Below are 21,731 nucleotides of genomic sequence, written 5' to 3' on the forward strand. Positions count from 1 at the left end.
TCTCTATCTGACGCACATTACGCTTTGATCAGATAATCTCCCCAATGACCCCCTCCACTGCTACTGTTGAATGCAAACGATAGGACATCCATCAGTGCTAGGGATAGTGTCTTAGCCATAGTTCTTTATGCCACTGGATATTGCACTCTGGAAGAAGTCATTAATCTGTGGGAAAGTGTCAGGCCATCTATGTTTTGTTGTTATTGATGCAGCAACTACTGTGTACAATATTTATGTGTGTGTGTTTTTTTTCCATCTATATACCTTTCAATTACAATCTTAAAGGTGTAATATGATCTAACAGGGGTTGAGGTTACTGAGTTAACAAATATCAGAGATGTGTACACAAACAATAATGTCCTCTTTTACGGAATGGACACGTAAAGTCCACTGAATGATCCATTTACAAACAATTGTTTATGATTTCATTAATAAAACATGAACTTGAGCAACAAGACCACAGACACCATCAGGTATCCACTTTAAGCCAAAAACAAGGTGAAAATTGGTGTAGTATAGGAAAGCATAAAATTGTGCTGCATCTGACCCAGTGTCTTTGAAATGCCAGCAAATTATGCAAGATGGTTCAGGTACTGAATGCAGTCTGCTGTGTGACAGACTACTGCATCTCTGACGGATTTCTGTTAGGACTTTAGGCAGGGAGATGTGGCGTCGTGACCCGAATGTTATGCTACCCGTTTGTCTCTCCGGGGCGTGATGAGCACACGGCAGGTGCGTGACTGACTTCATCAAGCGACATGGGCATAGGCGAGTAACCCTAGCTACACACGCCAAGCCAAAGACAGTCATGGTGCTGTTACCCTATTTTCTTTTCCCCATTTCTCTTGGTTTTTTTTTTTTTTTTTGGGGGGGGGGAAGGGGGTTGAGGGGTACAGCAGAAAGGCACTGGATCTACTGGGGAAAATCTTGCACTGGTAACAGAATCGATGGTTCCTTACATCCTAAAAAGTGCGCACCAGGGAGTAAGTATGTATGTTCCTCCTCTTGTGTTTGTTCAAAATGTGGTAAGCCATAATATCACTCTCAACTGGGAGTGCTGTGAAAGTGTCGACGCCTAGGCCAACAATCTGAGATATCTTTAACAGCACAATAGAATTGCAATATGCCCTGGATTTTTATTTCGGACTCACATATGTCGTTGTTATGACTCAATTGTAGTGTATCAGTCAAAAATCCTGAGAGGAAACTGGAAAATGAAATAGGGGCAGGAAAGGATATGAAAGTTACCACATGTAATGTACATGTCTTGCACTTCTGTGCACCTTTTTGAGCACAACATTCAACTTTCATTTAAAAACTGCATAGAGTACTTTAAATATACATGATGCAATAATGGCCTGTGACTGTTTGTCCATCGGTGTCAACCAGACCTCTCACAAAGATGGATACTTTCAAAAATATAAAAGACTAAACTAAACAAGACTTTGAAACCCAGACAGCACGTCTTACCTTGTCTGTTGATACATAATCAATGAGCAGAGTAGGGAGAGTGAGTCTCCTTGCCGACATAAATCATGCATGCAAGCATGCTGTTGGCAGGATGACGCGCTGCACCACCCTAGGAGCTTGCTAGTTAAGTACCAACAATACCTCTGTTCATCCCCCACCCCCCCCCCACCCCCACCCCCCCCCCACCCCCATTCCCTACTTGTCCCCTTCTTCAATAATTACTGTAAAACCAGAAATATTTGTGGTATGAAATTTTTGCAAAATGGTGCTGGCATCTGATGCATTTAGCACAGACAAGAACTTTTGCATGCATTCTAATTTCGCAAATTTTTTGCTCCTTGTGAAATTCGTGAAAATTTCATGCCCACGAAAATTTCTGGTTTTATGGTTAGTTTTACTTAAATGTCCATTTCACTTGAAACAAGGCTAACTTCTGCCTGGATTCTCAGGCTCTGAGTGGTTCCTGCTCATCTTGCCTTCAATCTGACACGCTTTAAGTTTGTGTCTGCTTTATCCCTCACCCCTCCCCCCCCCCCCAACTTCCTTCAAACAAATCCTATAGCAGCTCATCCACATACACAAATGACGCATCACTGCTTACTTTGAATACACAGTGTTTTTACTCTTGAATTATCTCGGTGACACCGCCATCTTGCCAGTAAGGAAATTCAGCACGCTGAAATATTCAGGCTCTACAAGCACTCGATGCAGTCGAGAAACACAGGTTCGGAAGACACTTGCTAGGCTCTCTTTTTTCCACTTGTTAACACCAGCTGAATTGTTTTGCCTCCCTGCTGATGAGTGACAACCTACCGCACTAATCCCTAAATGCTGCCAACAGAATTCCCTACCTCACGAAGCAAAGAGAGACGATCCTCTTTGTATTCCAGTCCAAATCCCACCGTACACCATACGATTCAGTTTCAAGAGTTATCGCTTTCACTGAATGCATGGCAAAGATGTATCCGTATTCAAACTTTGGAGTAAAAAGACACAGACATTTGGATGCGGTCTTGCCTGCTGGTGAAATTTGGCACCCAATGCGGCTGGTTGTGTACCATGGTAAAGATTGTGACGGTGATAAGTGCAGGATGTAATGTCACATTAGATATTGATGTAACTTTTTCTTGTCATATCTTTATAAGAGAAAAATGGGGAAAATGTTAATGTACAAAAGGAAGTACGGAGGTGATAAATGACTTTTTAACAAAGGTGGTCTGCAGCTATTCTAAGCTCACCATTCAACAGTGAGCAATAGGAATGTCACTTCTGGTTAGTAAGTTCTTTTTGCATTTAAGAAAACATGTAGGCACTGCTTTTGGACGATGTTGCCTGTTCCTAAGCATGGCATGTTACAGAGACAATGAGCACTGATCTTTTGTCCCAGTAAACACTTCTTCCCATAAACTCTCTCAAGATTTTTTTTTTTTTTTTTTTTTTTTTTTTTTGGGGGGGGGGGGGACCCCAAGGTAAGACAACTGAATTGTTTGCAACAAGATGGCAAGTACCTTGAAAGGTCCTGTTCGGTCACCACTGTAAATATCAGGCTCCCATGTTTGAAACATTCAGTGCCCACTATCAAAACATGTTTGTAAAAGCCTTTTAGATAAAATTTCTTGAGCTATTGCATCTATCATCTGAGTTGAGAGGGAGGCCTTGCCACTACGCAGCTCCATTGAAGTTTGACTTGAGGAGCGGAGATCAAGAAGTTGGCAGTGGTTGGTGTGAGTGTGTTTCAAAACGGCTTTGCCCTTTATCATCCCAACAGAAACATGTTTCTGGCTTGCAATTGCACTTTTTTTCCACGTTTCAGAAAGGCATCTGGCTCCATTTAATGAAAACAACTTTGCATCTGTCATCTGCCCAAATCTCCCTGAAAGTTGTTTGGATACCTCAATTTTATGCCATAAGTGAGTTGATGAACGCATCCTCAGTGTTGCACGCAACAAGAAGATGACCCCATAGATACATGAACATATGAATTAGCATATAAAGTACCACAGGAATTTGTTGACATGCACCATTCTCAAGGAGGGGGAGAGGGATTGCTTCATAAATCACATCCTCATGAGCAGTTTGTATGATATCCAACTGCTCACAGGTTCACCCTATTCCAACACCGAGGGAAAATAAACAGTTGTTCTCCTTTCCTGCATATAACCAACACAGACCTGCCTCTGCACAACTCTACTCACTTCGTGGCTGCTTTTATGCTCATTCAGCAATTTGTTTTTTAATATCATCTATCTGAATTATTGATTCGTCATCAAAACATGAATCACACACTAGACATAAACATAACTGAGTATGCTCTCAATATATCACAAAGGGCAGATCATTTCATAGACCTGTGTGTGTACACGTATGTGTTTGTTGTACATACATTAAAGGTATGGTTTCAAATCATTTCAGAACTAATTTACATAAGAAATGATTGTGAAACTGGAAACACGTACATGTGAGCATCACTGTTTGAAAGACTGAAGTCGTGTTCGTACATGTGTAGGAGTATGTATGTGTGTGAGAGAGATGGAGAAGGGGGGGGCAAATTAATATTCATATGGAATACAATCACTGACAATTAGAATGGTCACACACAAGAAAAATTGTGACAGGACTGATGATTAGGATGACGATTTTAGTTCATTACAAGAATGATCGGACCATGCACATGGTACCCTTGAAACCATGATTTGAATCCTATTCCTTTGTACCTTGTCAATCAAACTTGCATGTTTAGTGCGTTTTGCATCAACGTGCAGAACAAACTTCTAAACGTGTGTGGTGGGCTGTATATTGCGGAAGTAGTCGGAAGGTCACATAAGCTCCGCCTCCTGAAGCACATTTTAGAGTTTAAGGCATACAACAGAGAATCCGTACTGTGATCTTCGTAATTTCTTTCACTCATTTTTGAACCTCTGGAGTAGAATTTGGAATTTGTTATTGTAGTTTGAATCCCGATTCCAGTTTCTACCCACACGTCCCACAAAAACTGTAATTGGATTGATTTTTTCACTGAAATCATCATTCACATAATGACTTTTCTCTCATATATACACCCTTGAAGTCCTGTACCCTATTGGCCTGCCTGTTCGAGTCATTGTGCACAAGCATGTGACGACGTTGTCATCCCTGTAAAAACGCTGGACAGGTTCTATTAATTGCACTACAAGCGACTGTGATTACACAATGACCTTCATGCATTAAAGCATGTATGGGGCAAGTTTCCTGTGTGACCATGCATACCTACTGCCAGCATGCTACATTGTAGGATCTAGCCTTGATGAGCGCATTGTGATCGCTGCCGATTTGTGTTACAAAAATAGATGGATGAACCTGGTAACTAGCCAACTATAATTGCCGGGATACCTAATATCACACCATTTGCGCATTTATAAATTTGCCGTTCTACAAAGTGGTATTCCCTGAATAGACGTACCACGTAAGTGTGGTTTTTCTGTTTGGGGCATTTTTTGGTGTGTTTTTCTTTGTGTTTGTTTGTTTGTTTGTTTTTTTGAGGGGCATGTTTTCATTTCTTCATACCAATCATATTTTTGTTGAATTTTCTGTAGAGGGTCTATGGTTTAATATCAGAACCTTTAAAAAAAATGATAGTTGGTCCATGGCTTTAAAAGGAATACAGACAAACAACAAACAAACAAACTTTTTTTCAAATAGGGCCGATACTCTACTTTTCACATAACCGCTCTGAATCTGAAGACGCAATATAAAGCCTAGGATTACAAAAAAACACACCAAACAAACAAAAACCATAACAAGCCGAAAGATCTCAAGTGTTGCCGGAGTAGTTCAACTAAACTGATACTAAACTGAAATACAGTTTTCATCTCTGTGCATTTACACTGGTCAAGAATACAATGTGTACCTACAACAGTGTGTCACTGGTGTGCTTGAACATCCACTGCATGCAACTGGGTAGGTATGTAGTAATTTTTACATGATGATGAATACATGTAAATGATATGAACCTGGCTTGTTATCAGAATAGCTCCTGAACACAATAGGGCAGCACACGATGACATCACACTCTTGGCCTGAATCACACTTTGGCTAACATTCAACACTACCAACAATGAGGGCGCAGAATTAAAATAGTGTATAAATCAGATCTAAGTTATGTCTCATAATCTAAAAGGGCAATTCTACACTGTGTTCAAACTGGCTTACTAAAAAAAAAATCAAATTAATTCAAACAAATATGAGGGGGTAGAATACAAAATGTAATACTGATTTCATCAAAATCAGACCTAGAATAAGATGCTTAAATGGAGTTTTCAAGTTTTGTGTTTCCAGAAAAGGAGTGCTATCATTAGCAAGCATATCCATTAAACTTTTAAGAGGTGATGACGTCTCACCCTCATAAATCTCCCACTGACCCACACACAAGTCTTCATGGCGTATGAAAAAGAGATATTTTCATATGAATGATATGACATGACAGCATCATATTTCATATATATATTGAGTCAACTGGATAATCAATGCACGATTAATAAGATAATCTGAAGGGCAAAAGTCATGTCCCACAGCATACAGTGCGCACGGGGTAAAGCTGTACTCGAATTCGTTCATGATGTCTTTCATTTTCAGTTTCATTTTCCAGTTTGATTTGCATGGGAAAAGACAGAATATGTAATTTTTCTATGGTCCAAATCAGTAAACACCTCTCAAGAATTAAATAATGCAAAGAGCAATGTCCTTGATACACACTGAGCTGAGTTCACAATAGCATTGTTTTCTGTCGAGAATCACGAACATTTCATGTACACATCAAAACCCCACAACTGTTACTTGATCAAAGTAATTCTTCAGAGAGGCCCTTTGAATATATACTCTCAAAGGGTCAGAAGAGAGTAAGGATATTAAAGTGTTTATGATTATCCTATTCCACATTAATTGTCACTGATTTTTTTCTCATAAAATGCTGTGTCTGCAATCATTCCTATTCTTTTGATATATCTTTATGACAGTATCATTAATTGCTATATTTACTATGCTTACTATAATTGAAAATATCTGTTATTTACATCTAGATGTACTGCTTACACATTGGAGGAAAACAACTCCCAAATAATTTAATGAAATAGCTTCAGCAACCCAAACTTGGAATTCATCATAAAGTGCATAATTTACCTAGTTTGTATTCTACATAGTTTTGACGTGGATCAATGAATTTCTTGATTTGCATTTCCGCTGAAATCATCTCATTCAAATATTACTCGCTAATAACAATCACAGCCCTACAGCAGCTTATGAAATAATGATTCAGTTCATTCTTTATGCATCACATCATCCATCCACAGTAAATCCACATATCTCTTTAATACTCAACTATCCTCTGCATATCAGCAATTTTCTATCACTTCCTCATGCAAAGAAAACAGGGACTTGTCCGAAATAATTTCACAAGCAGAACAACATGAGCGTGACGACAAGGAATTTGAATGAATCACTAACCTTACCTGACCCTAGCCAAAAAAAAAAAAAATTTCACCAAATCTGCCAGTAGTCCCGCCATCGATTTTTGGCAAGGACCCAAGTACCAGCAGCTCTTTCCCCCGACCCTGACAGGAGCAGACGACAAGCAGCATCCTCCGCGCGCGGCGCAATTGAGATTGATTTAGATGTGATGCAATTACGCGGCCGCGGGCAATGCGCGGCATTGCAAATGGTGTGATCAAGTGTAAGCAGCCATTTGCAGCTATTAGATTAGCAAAGACTTAGGGCTGCAATGGCCTTTGCTCCCCCTTTCCCACTTCATACTCCCCCCCCCCCCCCCCCCCCCCCCCCCATCATCCAACAAACCAACTTGACCGCATTGCTGCAGGTTCAGCAACACACAGGACCCTAACCCGTTCTCTACAACAATGACGTCCAGCTATCCTATGCGCCTCTTCTACACATACACTCATGTACATAGGAAATACATATTCACACAGACAGACAGACACACAGACACACATGCCCGCAAAACACAGTTTATCATGTCAAAACAAGACAGGAAAAGGTTTGATCCTTCCAAATCGACCTGCAAACGGAAAAGCATCTGCCTCAGAGTACAAATTCAGTTTGTACAAACAGATACACCAAGGCAAAACATTTTTTTTAAAAGCCAGAAAGTCGTTAGAGGTCAGTTTAAATCATGCAGCCAAACGTAGTTACATGTACAGTATACAGGCTCTGTTGTCGTACACGTATATATTTTAAAACCACCTTCTGCTTTTACACAGCCAGGTCAGTCAACGTTCACACATGGCATCAAAATCAGGAAGGTTGCAGACCAAAGAGCAATGAGCAAGACTGTACATAAAAAACTAATTTCCCAATCAGGGAGGCATTCATTTTCACTTGTCAGGAGACAAAGAGGTTTATTATTACTTTCTTTCTTTTTGAGAGAGCTTCGAGTATAAGTTAGGGAGACTTGGCTGTTGTGCACAGTTGCACACTTGGCAGATCTTTAAAAAAATACAAGCTCAAACAAACAACAAACAGAAAGAGTTGGTGATGTCAATGAATTGCTGCTAATATATACCGTATACTGTTCAGCATAAATTGGTGAAACTACACAATATCATGACTTTCCTCATTTTTATCTAATTTGATTAATTTTTTTACTGTTGTGCTTAAGATATCTTATTCTTCCTTTGTAACTATAAAAATCCATGGCGGTCTGAAATTCCCCTTTAACTATAAATAATGGCAATTTGTGCACAAAACCATCCAGGAGCGCACAAGAATGAAAGAAAGACAAAACAAAAAACAAAACAAAAATGCCACTTTCTCTCACAATATATATCTGTCACATCCTACACTAAACATACTTGAATTCTGAGAACACTTGTGAATGTATTTATTCATTCACACAATTCTAATGCATCAACGCAAAGTCATGAATTAATACATATTTTTCTCACAGACTGGAATATTTTGTACGCGCTGGCGAATTCACAGTTCAACCATATTGTTCAAGCATAGAATGTGCGTATTTGAGTGACTGTGAACAAGATGGGAGAGAATGTAAATGAATCTGTTGTTTCTATAATGTGACAAGTCTACTCCAGCATGCATCAAACAAAAATCTCCTGTTACTTCCCCTCTGAAACAAAGGTTTGTGAGAGCACACTACTTTCAAATTCACATCAAATCTCCACTGAGATTTTATCCACTCTCTCCCTCCCCCTCTCCCCATTTCTCTCTCTATCCTTTTTTCTTCTCTCTCCTTTTCTTGCTCTTCGCAGGTCTGTAATGGAGGTTTGTGTGAATACATTACTTTCAATCCCACATATCAATCTGTCTGTCTGTCTTTTTGTCTGTCTGTATGTTTGTATAGCTCTCTCTCTCTCTCTGCATATACTGTATACGCCATATATTTCGCAAGTCTAAATTTTCGCGAATTGGGAATTCCCGACGATTTCGCGAGTGGTTAAATTCGCGATCGTGGAGTCCTGTACTGAACGGAGAAGTGTACACGCATACGTCACATTCACATCGGGATCAGAGTCAATATTTTCGCGTGTCTTTAATTTTGCGAATTAGCACCCGACACGTAAAATTGGCAAAAAAAAAAACCTCGCGAAATATTCGGCGTATACAGTATCTCTTCCATGGCTCTATCCTTCACTTTCTAAATGGGATGTTTTTCAACACGTAGTCAGAGCACAAGCAGACAGATTGGCGAAACATTTCACTTTCGTTTTCATGAGATGTGTTCAAGCAAATATAATTTCCTGCGCTTTCTACAGGTGCTAAGTCTACTGCTCGATCTTTAATTATTTCTTAGGAAAATGAATATTTGTTAAAATCTTGTTATATTTTCAATACATCAGTCTATAATTATGACATAACATATTGCAATTGAATTCCCATCTCTTGAGGGCAGCACATGCTATCAAGCAGGCAGAACTGTCAAATTTGAAACTTTTGAACTGACTGTAAGACTTTGCTACACTCTTCAGAGTTTTTGACTATAAATCTCTCTGTATTGAACAAATACATACACACATGTATGCTGTTTGTTTCAGAAAACTTACCCAATTAAGCAAAATGCTTTTCACAGCAAATGGATTTACAAGTCCAAACAGTAACAACTATACTTGCACTTTCAAGATACAATGTAGGTGGCTCATAAGCTGGTGATTTAACTTCACACTGGGTTGTATCTTTCAATACCATTGTGAGATCACAGAAGTGCCATGATTTCGCCAAACGTTCACTTTAACCCGTTGAGGACGAGTCCCGAGTATACTTGGGCAAGCGTCTATGGGAAATGCGTGTTGTAGTAAAATCAAACCATCCTCAACGGGTTAACGACAGAACACAAGCAGCGTCAAAATGCAATGCAATTCCCTTGTTCAGGATTTGATGAATATGGTACAAATCAATGACAGAGATTGGCACCAGCTGATTCGAAATCAGACATAGAATCAGAAGCTATTTGTTAATTTCGTGTTTCAAGTGTTTTCCAAAACATTTGATATCACTCACAACCATCTGTGCACATTGGAAGAGGTAATGACATTATCAGCTCTCAACTCTGTAACTAACTTGCATATAAACTTTTATCAATTTCCTTTACTCCAACCCCATACCCTCGTCCCACCATCCCCCCCCCAAAAAAAAAAAAAAACCAACAACAAACAAACAAAAAAATTAAATCAATCAGAAAAACTTGTCTCCTCATCAGAACATAATTGAGCTGTAATGGTCTGCAATGATGACTTTTAGGGGTAGGCTTCATCAATGCAAAGTCAGTGACCAAAGTCATGATTACATATTTTTTTAGTACAAACTACTGAAAAGGGTTGTGAGGTGATGACATCATTGCATCATAAAATTGACATAGGTTTTAATATACAGTGAAGAGATTTGGTTACAAGTAATATCACTGTTCTGTGAAAACATATGAAAGTTATCTATCCCAGTTTTACTAATATCTATACATGCAGTTGATGGAACTTCTACCATTTTGTACGTTTGATTCTACCCTACTCGCTGAAGTTAGCTTGAAAATACGAGTAGTAATGCACATTAAATGTGTCACCAACCAGAGGACTAAACGCAGAAGAATTTTCAGCCAATCCCTTTGAATTGAATGAAAATGAAACTGATGAAAATTAGTAAATGAAAGTTTCTGCAAAATAAGCTCCCGATTCCTGTATGCAGAATTCTCCCTTTACTGTGCAAAGTTTATCGTGTTTCCAAATGCCTCTCTTGAGCTTCTACTCTCACACAAGGGGACACACAAAAACATACATGTACAGACACACAGACAGACAAACAGACAGACACACAAATACATATTCACACTAACAGACGGGATCTGGTTACAAATGGTGTCGTGAAGACGGGAGCATTTGTGTGCATACAAGTGCAAGTTCAAGTTCCCAAACAAATAACAGGGTCCCGTTGTTGATACTCGGGGTATGTGAGTCCATGCCATGATGGTGAAATGTAGCAAGGGCTTCTATTTCTGGCTTGCAAAGTAATCAAGTTATTCCTCCAGTTCAGCATTGCTCTCTTTTTCCATCACACACAAGTTCAAACGTAATAGATGTGCGATGCAGCCGTTTGCCCGGCATCGAGTTACAGGGGCATACTCACGATCATCGCTGTAATCATCCACCAGGATAATTTCCTTGATCATGTGAGCTGGGCTTCTCCTCAAGACACTGAAAGACAAAACCAAATCTCGAAACTATTCCTCACATCAAGCCCAAGGGATATCAACAAGACGAGGAGGGGAGCAGGCTTGAATGCATCTCAATTCCTCTATTTGTTATCCCACAGTATGGCTTCCTCTCCCACCCACCCCCCCCCCTAATCCTTCGAAATACAATAATTATATCATCATCACATATCTGTGTCTCAGTTCAAGGAATATCAATTTGAATTTCTATTCCCTTGACATGAAATAACTGTGAGTGCCCTATAGATACCATGGGTACTCAATTCTGCCAACATCTTTCATAGTATAGAAGGTTATCTGATACACAAGCCACAAAGTATACCTCAAGACAGCACCTCATGAGCACAGACATGTGAACGGAAACACCTGGATGCTAGACTATTGCCCCCAAGCCCCACCCCACTTTCTACTATTCACGATCCTACTAAATACTGTTGACATGAACACACTGAAGTAAGACAATCTCTCTTCACCATATGGCATGGATCTCTGATATTTGGTAGCTGCAGATCTATTAAACATTAGTTTTGTGATCAGTAACGATGCTTTCTTAGGAATTTTGTAAAAAATTGTCAGCCTTAAATCAAAGTAATGCTTTTTACAATCATATGAAGTGAAAGTGTACAGAAAACATGCAGAAAAAAAGTGTTTTTAAACATTTGCCAGTTTTATATAAACTATAGACCCTTTCATTAAAGGGATACGAGGCCATGATTAATGCACTTACGACAGAACAGTACAAAACATAGCAGAGTCTTTCATTTAGAACGAAAACTTTCTTCTCATCTTGTCATACAAGTAAAATTATTTGTGAATTGAATTGTCATATTTGACCTTTAAAAATCCATATACTTTTTGATAGATTATGCCATTCATGAATACCATATTAAAGAGAAATCTATGTATTTAAAGAAAATTTTATACTCTCTTTCAAAGCATTTAACAAGAGGCAAATACATGCAATGTACTGTATATGCCAAATATTTTGCAGGGTTATCATTTTTGCTAATTTCGTGAGTTGGTTGCTATCACCTAAATTCAACATGTGAAAATATCAACTCTGATCCTGAAATGAATGCAATGTCCACGAATACATTTCTCTGTTCATTACTGCACTCAACAATCGTGAATTGAACCACTGATGAAATTGTCAGAAAATCCCGAATCTCAAAAATTAGATTCACTGAATATATGGCATACAAATACATTATTAGTCATTAATCACAAATGAAAGGCTTGATTGACTGTCTCAATTAAGGTCATTTAACTGGTCTCACATCTGTTCAGTGTGAAGTCACTTTCCCCACACTGGCTGCTCACCTGACGACTGTTCGTAATAATGTTGACCTCGCCTCATTGTGGAAGGTTATGATGACACTCGTGGCGGGCAAGGTCACTTCCCACGATGTCTTCTTACATCTGAACGAACGAGAACCAAAAGAGGACGCATTCAGAGCATGTCGATTGCAGGGTACAAAACTTGTTAACATCATCCCTCATTACTTGGATAAAGTTTCAAAGATATCGACAACAAAATTAGACAAAGTCTGCAAGCTGCGAAATATCTGCAGATATCAAACTCGGCAAAGCTGTGGAAAACTTGAGGATGTTGGTTGAGGGCAATGTCCGCGGGAGAGAGAAATGAAGATAGGCCCACTCCCATTTGGGAAATACTGCGATATCGAAAACACGTTTGACCTTCCATTCACACTGCAGCAAAAAAAAAATCACAATTGGCTCACCTATCTGCTGCATGCAAATGTAATCATGACGTAATAATTGCCTCAGCAGCTAGCTGCACATTTCCCGTGTGACCACTGGGCGTAGGAGCAGAGGTCACATGGCATGTATTTAGGGATTCTAATATGCAAAGACTATTCTCATTCTGAAATGTCACAGCAAATGTCACACAAAAACTTGTATTCCTTGCTGTGATTTTCCTGCCAACGTTTCGGGTGCTCTGGGGTACTTCAGCTTTAATAGCAACTTTCACAGATTTCACACAACTTCATATTTTTTCACTTGCAGTTATATGAATGATCAAGTGCTTCTTCTTCTTCATCTTCATCTTTTTTTTTTCTTTTTTTCTTTTTTTTTTTGGGGGGGGGGGGTGGGGGATGGTAGGGGCTAAGGGGTAATATTCCACTGAAAGAAAAGAAGCTGCAGTGCAATTGGTAGCAACATTGAAATCAAATGATATTCCCATCATTCACTTTGCAAATAATTGCTTGATGTGCTCACTGATGAGCAGTGAGCTTGAGCAAGTAATACAAGAAAAAAAAAGGAATTCACAAAGATTCATAGGAAGAAACTAATTCCATGAATTAATGTGAATGTACGTGTATGCCTCTATGTCATCCTTCCATTTTGAGTGACATTTTTCTACCCTACGACAGGTCTGACATAAACAACAGATTAAAACTGCTTTGTTCCATCTCAACCCAACTGGAGGATGATAATAACAAAGTTGGTCAAAGGCTGACCCTTGACCTCTGACCTTTCACCTATCAAGAGATTGTAGTTGCTCTGCATAAAATACAGCAAGCCATGTATAGGGTGAAAATCTGTACATGTATAAAACTGGATGATTCATGAGAAAAATATGTCGTGAGATTTCTGCAAGTGGCAAAAAAGTTTATACAATGCATGTACCTGGCACTTGACCTTAGATCCTTATCAAATCAAGTCCAAATTCAACTTGAAGCATTGCTAAGTAGCATCGCATGCTTGAAATCATGCTTACAAGGAATATTTGATAAAACATGACATCCAATTCCACGAGTCATAAAACATTCTTCTCCACGTAGCCTCAGTACACTGCATTCTTTCTTGCTCTTTCCTTCATCCTGAGAACCCCCCCCCCTTATGTTTTACTCATCCAGTATACATTTCTCAGTTTAGTAGCTGTTTACAATGTACATATCAATAGACAGATATATTTTCAGCCAAGGTGGCTGATCTCTTTATTCTCATCTGAAAAGAGAGAGAGAAAGAGAGGACATAAATAGATCATGGGAAACAAATGTGCACAGAATAATAAATCCCTAGCTATTCCAGGGCTTGAGGCTTGAGGTGCCGTACTTTCTTATTCCATGGATTGCTGTTTTATTCGTCCTGCATAAATCTCAATTTAGGAGGATTTGTCCTTTTTGCATATCTTGCCAAAGGACATTTTTAGGGTAGCAGACATCATGAATATTTCAACGCATTGTAAAACTTTAGATACAATTTTACCAGACACCAGTGAATGCACAGAAAGTTTACAGAATAACTTTTTTTTTTAAAGAGTTAAACATGGAAAAATGCTAACTTCCTTTCTAATGTACTATATTCTCTGCTTTTTTTTTCCAATTGGCAATTTTAATTTTTCACTGCAATGCATTCTCTTCAAAGTTTTTTTTTTCTATGATGGCAATCTGTCCTACAAACTTGTTTTCTTCTGCCAACTTTTCTTGTTGTGACATAAAGGAGTGTGATACATGATGCACACTTTGTTTAATATACACACACATCAACAAAGGTGACTGAGCAGACAGCTGCTGCTAGGGTTGGAATGATCAATACAGTCTTGCTCAGAGGACATGTTCACCCAAATTCATAATGTGCGGATAAAGTGAATGCAGCAATATCAGTAGAACACATTATAGTAAAAGTTTGAAGAAAATTGGACAATCCATTCAAAAGTTACAATGTATGAACGTACGATGTAGGTACATCTGAGTAAACTTGTTGTTCTTTAATCGATGTGTACTATTGGATCACACCCAAAGTGAACAGTCAGTCCCAAAAACTGGACACAAAGTAAGGAAATCATGAATTTACAAGTTTACCCAACTTTTTTCTCTCGATTGAATGATAAAAGGATCCATGCAATGTATTTACGTTGTCAGTGCAATGTCAGGGCAGCACAATTCAATTAACCCGTTGAGGTCGAGTCCCGAGTATACAACTGTACTCGCGCAGGTTTCTATGGGAAATGTGTGTTGTAGGAAAATCAGCCCATCGTCAATGGGTTAAGGAAGCTGCTTCATAGTTCTTGCCAAAGATTTCAGGCATACACATGATATCATTCATTATACACACATACTGTAGATGATGTGTACTACCAAGGAGGTTTAATACATGGAGTTCCAACTGGCTGTAATTTATTCAAACAGTTGTCAGATTTCTATTGATGTACAAAAGAATTCCACAGGTGCACTTGTGCCTTTGATGATCGATGATCCAAGCCGCCGTCTTGCTGAGCAATCTGAAGATTCATTTTGAACATTATCATAATGTTGGCCATATTTTGCTTAAAATCTATTCATTAAATGAAATAAAATTTCACTTAATAATAAAGCATATAAAACAAAAGTCAATTCCGTTCAGAAATTTGCGCAAAAGTGTAAATCAGAGCTGTATTATGTGAAAATGTTTAAAACTGTACCATCCTGGAAAGCTGGTTTTATCACTTTTCGACTTAATTTCCCCAAATGAAACTAACATGTAGTAATCTTCAAGTATAATTCTTTATTGATAGATATATCAGATTAGTGCCCGCGTATGCCCAGTCGAGTAATTTTCATTTTCATTTCAGCATTTTTTCCTCAATTTCTGTTCGCACATCGTGTCTTTACCACCTAGCTTTTATAAGAAGGGATAGCAAAAAGTAATTACCATCACAAAGACAGATCTTCCTTCAAAAATGGCTGGTGATTATGCAATGAGACACAAGTCAATTGTCTTCGTATCGGCGTGGCAGATCCTGTTTGGCACATGCTTCAAATATTTTTGAGCGGCGGCTTCGAACATAGATCAAAGGGAATAACTCTGTTGTTACTCCATCTCTTCAACCTCCTTGGTACTACATTGGTAATATGTTTGTTTTTAGTCTTGCAATTAACAGGGAGCGACATTTCACTTTCGGAGCTACTCAAGCCCTTCCTCACACTTTGGCTTTCTCTATCATTTTAGAAAATCTATCTATCTCTGTAATAGTTCTAGCATTTCTAAAAGATCATCTGCAGCCCAGGTGTCTGTATTTGATGAGGGAATGATAAGGAAGTCTGGTGGGCGGCACGTGAAATTGTAGAATGTTTCCCGCCTTGCAGGCTGTCTGTGCTTTGGATTCCACTCAATGTGCATGTAAGCCGACCCCCAATTTGCAAGTTCAGCGCGTGTTCCTCCTGGAAAGCGACATGAAGTAAACCCGATGGACACGCCAAAACTGGCTACCACTCAGACGCCGGGACTTGCTACGAAATCAAACGGCTACCGTCCGCCATGAATATTCAGTAGCCGTGTAATTCGGCCTCCAGCAGGGTTCAGTCTGTCCCTGTATCTCAATCGGTAACCCAATACCATCACAAATGCTGTAAGAACCCTATACCTTACAGAGTTTTCTTTCCAAGAAGATGACGACGAGCCCAAAAATCGGATGATGACAGCGCTGTCTCATTTTCTAATAGAAACGGCGTCACATGATGGAGTCAACCTAATAACATTACCCATTTTATGAGATCCATGTCATGCATAACATCCCATCCATCCAATGTTGCTATATTCCTCAATCCTCCTCTTTATATCTTTGGCCTGAACCACTATAAAGAATTGCATCAATCCCTAGAGATACATACAACGTAAATCCTCTTAAACAAGCTTTCTGCTGGGTTTTTTTTTTTTCGCCATTAGAGATCATAATACTTTTAAAGAGACTGCAATGTAGTCCACGCAATTAAATCCCATTCAATCTGTTCATACATTGTATATCATACAGTTGTACAGTGTATTTTGTGTAAATTTGTTTGTTTGTGATGATAGTATAAAGGATCTCATTCAACATCCCTCTGCAATCACAACTGAAATAGTATATCTTCCATATTTCAATACAAACAAAAACAGAAAAAAAACTTTCCCACCAGTTGCCAAATGCCAAGTGATGCTGCAAAAAATCTGGATCAATAATGCAACATGAATTTGATCTGATGTGCATCCCCATCGATGTACATTTTTTTTTTAAATCAATATTTTGAGGACAAAAATCAAACTATGGAACACACATATAAAAAAAAAAATTCCACACTTGTACTAAGAATGCACTAATCAATTCGGGAAAAATGATAGTTATATTTTCTTATATTTAATTCGAGAAACTACATAATGTAACTTACAAACTAGGTATAATATTTGGTGGTTCTGCATAATATGCATATGTGTGACACAGATGTAGGGTACACGTAAAACACTGGAAAAAAATGAACTATTAAAATTGAACTGAATGCAGTTGATTTCCATTTCATTCAATTCAGCTTTGCTGCATATCCAAGTCCTTGCTTTGAACATTATGAAAGGATTCAGTCTCAACTAGCAAGAGGAACAAATACCCCCACCCCTTCCAATGTCTTTAGTGCTTTTAGTATACATGCACATATACTCACTAAAAACATAACATAATTTCAAATCAATTACGTTCTCCACCACCTTCATTGCATTAGCAAACAATTCGGCACAAATGAAAAAGTCATCGAGTATCCAAAGTATGTATTGCGAGCAGACATATTCAAGCTGCACAAATATACCCTCTGATGGTGCTACTAAAACAGTCTACATACTGGTATATTGTCCACAGTACTTGAAACCCATAGCAAAGATTATATCTGATGTCCACAGCCAACATTAAAATATATAACAGTGTGTATCTAATAGCTGACTTACAGACATACATACACACACACACACTTTCTCACATGCACACAAAATGATGCCTTTTATATTTTTTCAGGGTTTTCTAGAGGCAAGTGCAATGTCAGTGCGGTCATGAATTATTGAGTATGTATACCACTATGGGTGTATCAAGGTCAGCAGGTGCAGGGGAAACTGTGCCATGTAAAGAATATATGCATCACAGTTCTCTGCACTGTCAATTTTTGTAATGCAATTATTTGATAATCTATGCAAAGTGACACAATTGGAGCAAGAAATTCAAACAGTATTTCCAAAGAAAATTGTATGAGATACAATAGAAAAACAACAGTATTTCTTTGGGCTCATTCACACGAATACAGCTGTACTTACATGTACATTTATATGTAGTACGTAACATGGGATATTCATATCACAACAGGAAAAAAACAACGTCAGACAATCAGTTGCAACGTCAGACAAGTTTGCATTTCAATTGAAAGCAATATCATTCATAATTCTGAATATCAGCATTTATGACACTTTCTTTCAGGACAACAATTCATTCATCCCTACATATTTTCTCAAATTGAATAAAGCTATGAAAAAGGAGCAAATTTGCTTGCCCTTTAGGAATTTTCAAGAACATTGCATGGAAGTCATGTCTACCTTGATATAGAATGACAGGCCCTATCTCATTACATCACTACCCTTGTCTGATTCTATCATTTCCTACTCACATGTATGAAGCAGCCCCTCTGCGTCTCTGAGCCAGATGATGATGATACTGAGTGTTGTGTGTCCCCATGATTTATTCATTAGAAAGCTAATACACAATTAAGAGTGGCAGGACAATCATTGAACGTCACACCATGTCGGATGTCGCAGAATATACAGTAGCCTCCGGGGTTGTTATCCTTTTTATTTTGGTTTGTTTGTTTTGCTACGTTTTTGTTTTTCATGCAGATAGGTGTAGCACTCTTGATATTTGATGCCTGGTTGATAATGGGCATTATACAGCACTCTCGTCTGCTTGAACATTTGAGTAGTGTCCAATTCCCAATCTGGTCAAACAGGGTATCGACCAGACTTATCCGACGGAAAACGTGTGAGGAGGCGTCCCTCAAGGAAAACCGTAAAGGGGTCCCGTTGACAGAATGTGTGAAAACCAATTTTTACAGGTTTATACATTTCAAGCAACATCGTACAGCAATACAATAAATGTAAAAATTCATAAATTGCTTTGCATCTATTTGAACTGAGGGACAGGAAAAGGTGAAACACTTTTCTTCCATTCTCATTAGAGTTCATAATTCCAGACTTTCCCCAATATGTGACGGGTGACAGGGTACTCGTCTAGGCCACTACTCAACTCATCGTAGGGCAGGTAATACAAACTGGCACTTCTCTATGATGAGCACTGGACTCTTCCAAAATGTATGATACTCTGTTCATACAAGAATTTTAGTATTAGGCCTATGTATCTCAAAGGGGTAGTCTAGTCTACCCTGAAGAAAAGTTTGTATGAATAGAAGCAGAAAAGTAAATAGGAACAGGAAAGTGAAAGTTTGAGCACATTCTGATGACAGCTATCAAAGTTATGATTTTTTGGAAGTTGCGGTCAATAAAACACAAATGAGCAATTCTGTGACGTCACATGCGAGCTCACCCCTGATTTGCTCTGTACTACATTCATACTTTTTCAAGTACATATGAAATAAGAAATTTTCATTTCTCCATCAAATAAACTTCCAATTGTACATGCACCCTTAATTCAATCATTATATAAATTTCTTTTTTTTTTCTACACAACCCTTCATGCAGATAATACATCCCATATCATCAACAAAAAAAGATATTATGCACGTTTACGCACAGAGAAAATGGAAGCTGAGCTCACATGCTACATGTATACTGTATACATGTATATCACAGAGTCAATTTCTGTTTCACAGGTCACATCTCCAAAACTTAACTACCGCCTTTAATAAATTTTAATTAAAACTTTCAATACCCTCTCCCTCTCATTTTTCTTGTTTTATTCACCATATTTTTTGTGGACTTCACCTTTAAGTGCCCACAGTAGAATTAAAATGATGCAGTTTCAAGCAAAACCTCTGGGCTAAATTGGACATAAACTTCTAATAGATTTTTTTTTTTGACAGTTTGACAAATTTTTACTGATCTAATGCTGCTGTTTCACTGTCTTTTCAAATTCAAATCTCTCCCTGGCGTACTTTCCTTTATTCTCAGTGTTTTGGAGCACACATACATCATACGAAGCAGGCAGCTGCCCCTGTTCTACAAAGTGTAAACATAATATGTGAAAGTTTGAGCAATGGCAGTATGTTCAATCATTCATGCGGGCCATTGCCAATTTATAATGCATGGGAGAGCTACTGGATTGTCTGTGATCTGTTTTAGCACTACCGTAGACAAGATGCTCGGAAGTGGGTAAATCCTTTTGTATAAATGTAGCATGTGGATAGGCTATATTAAACATGTCAAGGTGGGATTTCCTGCTTACATTGTGTACATGCTGGCCACGTGGGCCAATGGATATGGATCTCTCCACTCATGAAAATGACACATTAGTACAGTGACAGATGCGAGTCTCATGACTAACAAGAGCATCCTCCTGAATCTACAAGGTATATTATGTCGTTACAGCTGCATCTGTCTCTGTTTCGAAGCAGGTAACGGATGTGATTGCAGAGACGCGGTAAAAATGCAATGTACAACTTTGTACACAATGTACAATGCACATTGCATGTCGGAGTATAAGCATTTCACTTTAGGATCCTCTTATAAAAGATGTTAACCCAGAGTATTTGCAACAGACTTCAATCATACTGAAATATATTGTTTACTACCACATAATCATACATTCTTCTGTTCTTTTTCAACAGAATGTACAAACCTACTTGGCAAAGCTACTTAAACTGTTATGTATGCTTTACAGAGAATTTTAAAGTTACATTCTGACATTTGCATACCGGTACAGATGTGTAGTTCAAAACTCAACATACACTGTACATCGTATGTAAAGGTGAATGAACAGACCAACAATAAAGACATAATATTTAAACCACTTCATCAGTACTTGTGTGTACCCATACACTGTAGCATGGTTATCAAAGGGAATGATGGGCATTGACATGGACACACTGTTACATATAACAGAAATGTAGTCAAGTATTCTACCACAGATTGGCATGTCATACATCTTGTACCATCACTGCATGTGACTGGTCAATACTTCACCCACCAGTGCACCAGGGCTTGTGGCATTGCCCATCCCAGGTTTATATGATTATTACATGTAGGGCCTATACCACTGAGATTTGCACTTTGCCTAACCCAGGGTCAATAAGTCAGATCATCCCTCTTTGCCAGATATTCTTACAACTCGGAAGCATCACAAGATACTTACCATCCATGACTTATCAGCAGGCCTGGGTATTATACAGCAAACCTTTTTGTTTTCCTCCCCCCCCCCCCCCCCCCCCCCATGGTACGATGGTCATGTGAATCAACGTGAACGAATCTGACATCACATTTTGGAAAAGAAGCAGATTTTCAGACTTTGCATTTTGAATTCATGCTCCACATCACACGGCAACATCAAGAAGGAAAAATAACAATAAACCCCCACCTGCCCCCATTTAATACACTCATGCATACATACATGTACACACCTACTTTCAACATTGGAACAATTGTCATACAAGAGTTTGTATATGTCAACATTAAATCAACATTCCCATTATCATCTACGTTGTAGATATAAGACGTTTTAGGGGCACATTAAAAACTTGTATTCTCGTCCGCTTAATTTCGCTTGGCAAATACGAGAGTAAATTGTACAAAATGCATATACACTGCCAATGTA

At 38.5% G+C, this 21,731-nt stretch overlaps 1 protein-coding gene across 1 annotated transcript in view; it reads right to left on the bottom strand.

Annotated features, from left to right (window-relative positions):
- LOC139717085 (polypeptide N-acetylgalactosaminyltransferase 2-like) overlaps positions 1-21,731 on the bottom strand; it is a 111,867-nt gene that overhangs the window by 71,302 nt on the left and 18,834 nt on the right. The window contains exons 3-4 of the mRNA XM_071628596.1: positions 12,497-12,595; positions 11,092-11,159 (exon numbers count right to left, since the gene is read on the bottom strand). Coding sequence (XP_071484697.1) covers positions 11,092-11,159; positions 12,497-12,595 — 167 coding nt within the window. The remainder of the gene's footprint in view (positions 1-11,091; positions 11,160-12,496; positions 12,596-21,731) is intronic.

Source organism: Diadema antillarum, unplaced genomic scaffold (assembly GCF_040938485.1).
Source record: "Diadema antillarum isolate AM-2024a unplaced genomic scaffold, OU_Dant_1.0 scf00000007, whole genome shotgun sequence".
Taxonomy (NCBI): Eukaryota; Metazoa; Echinodermata; class Echinoidea; order Diadematoida; family Diadematidae; genus Diadema; species Diadema antillarum.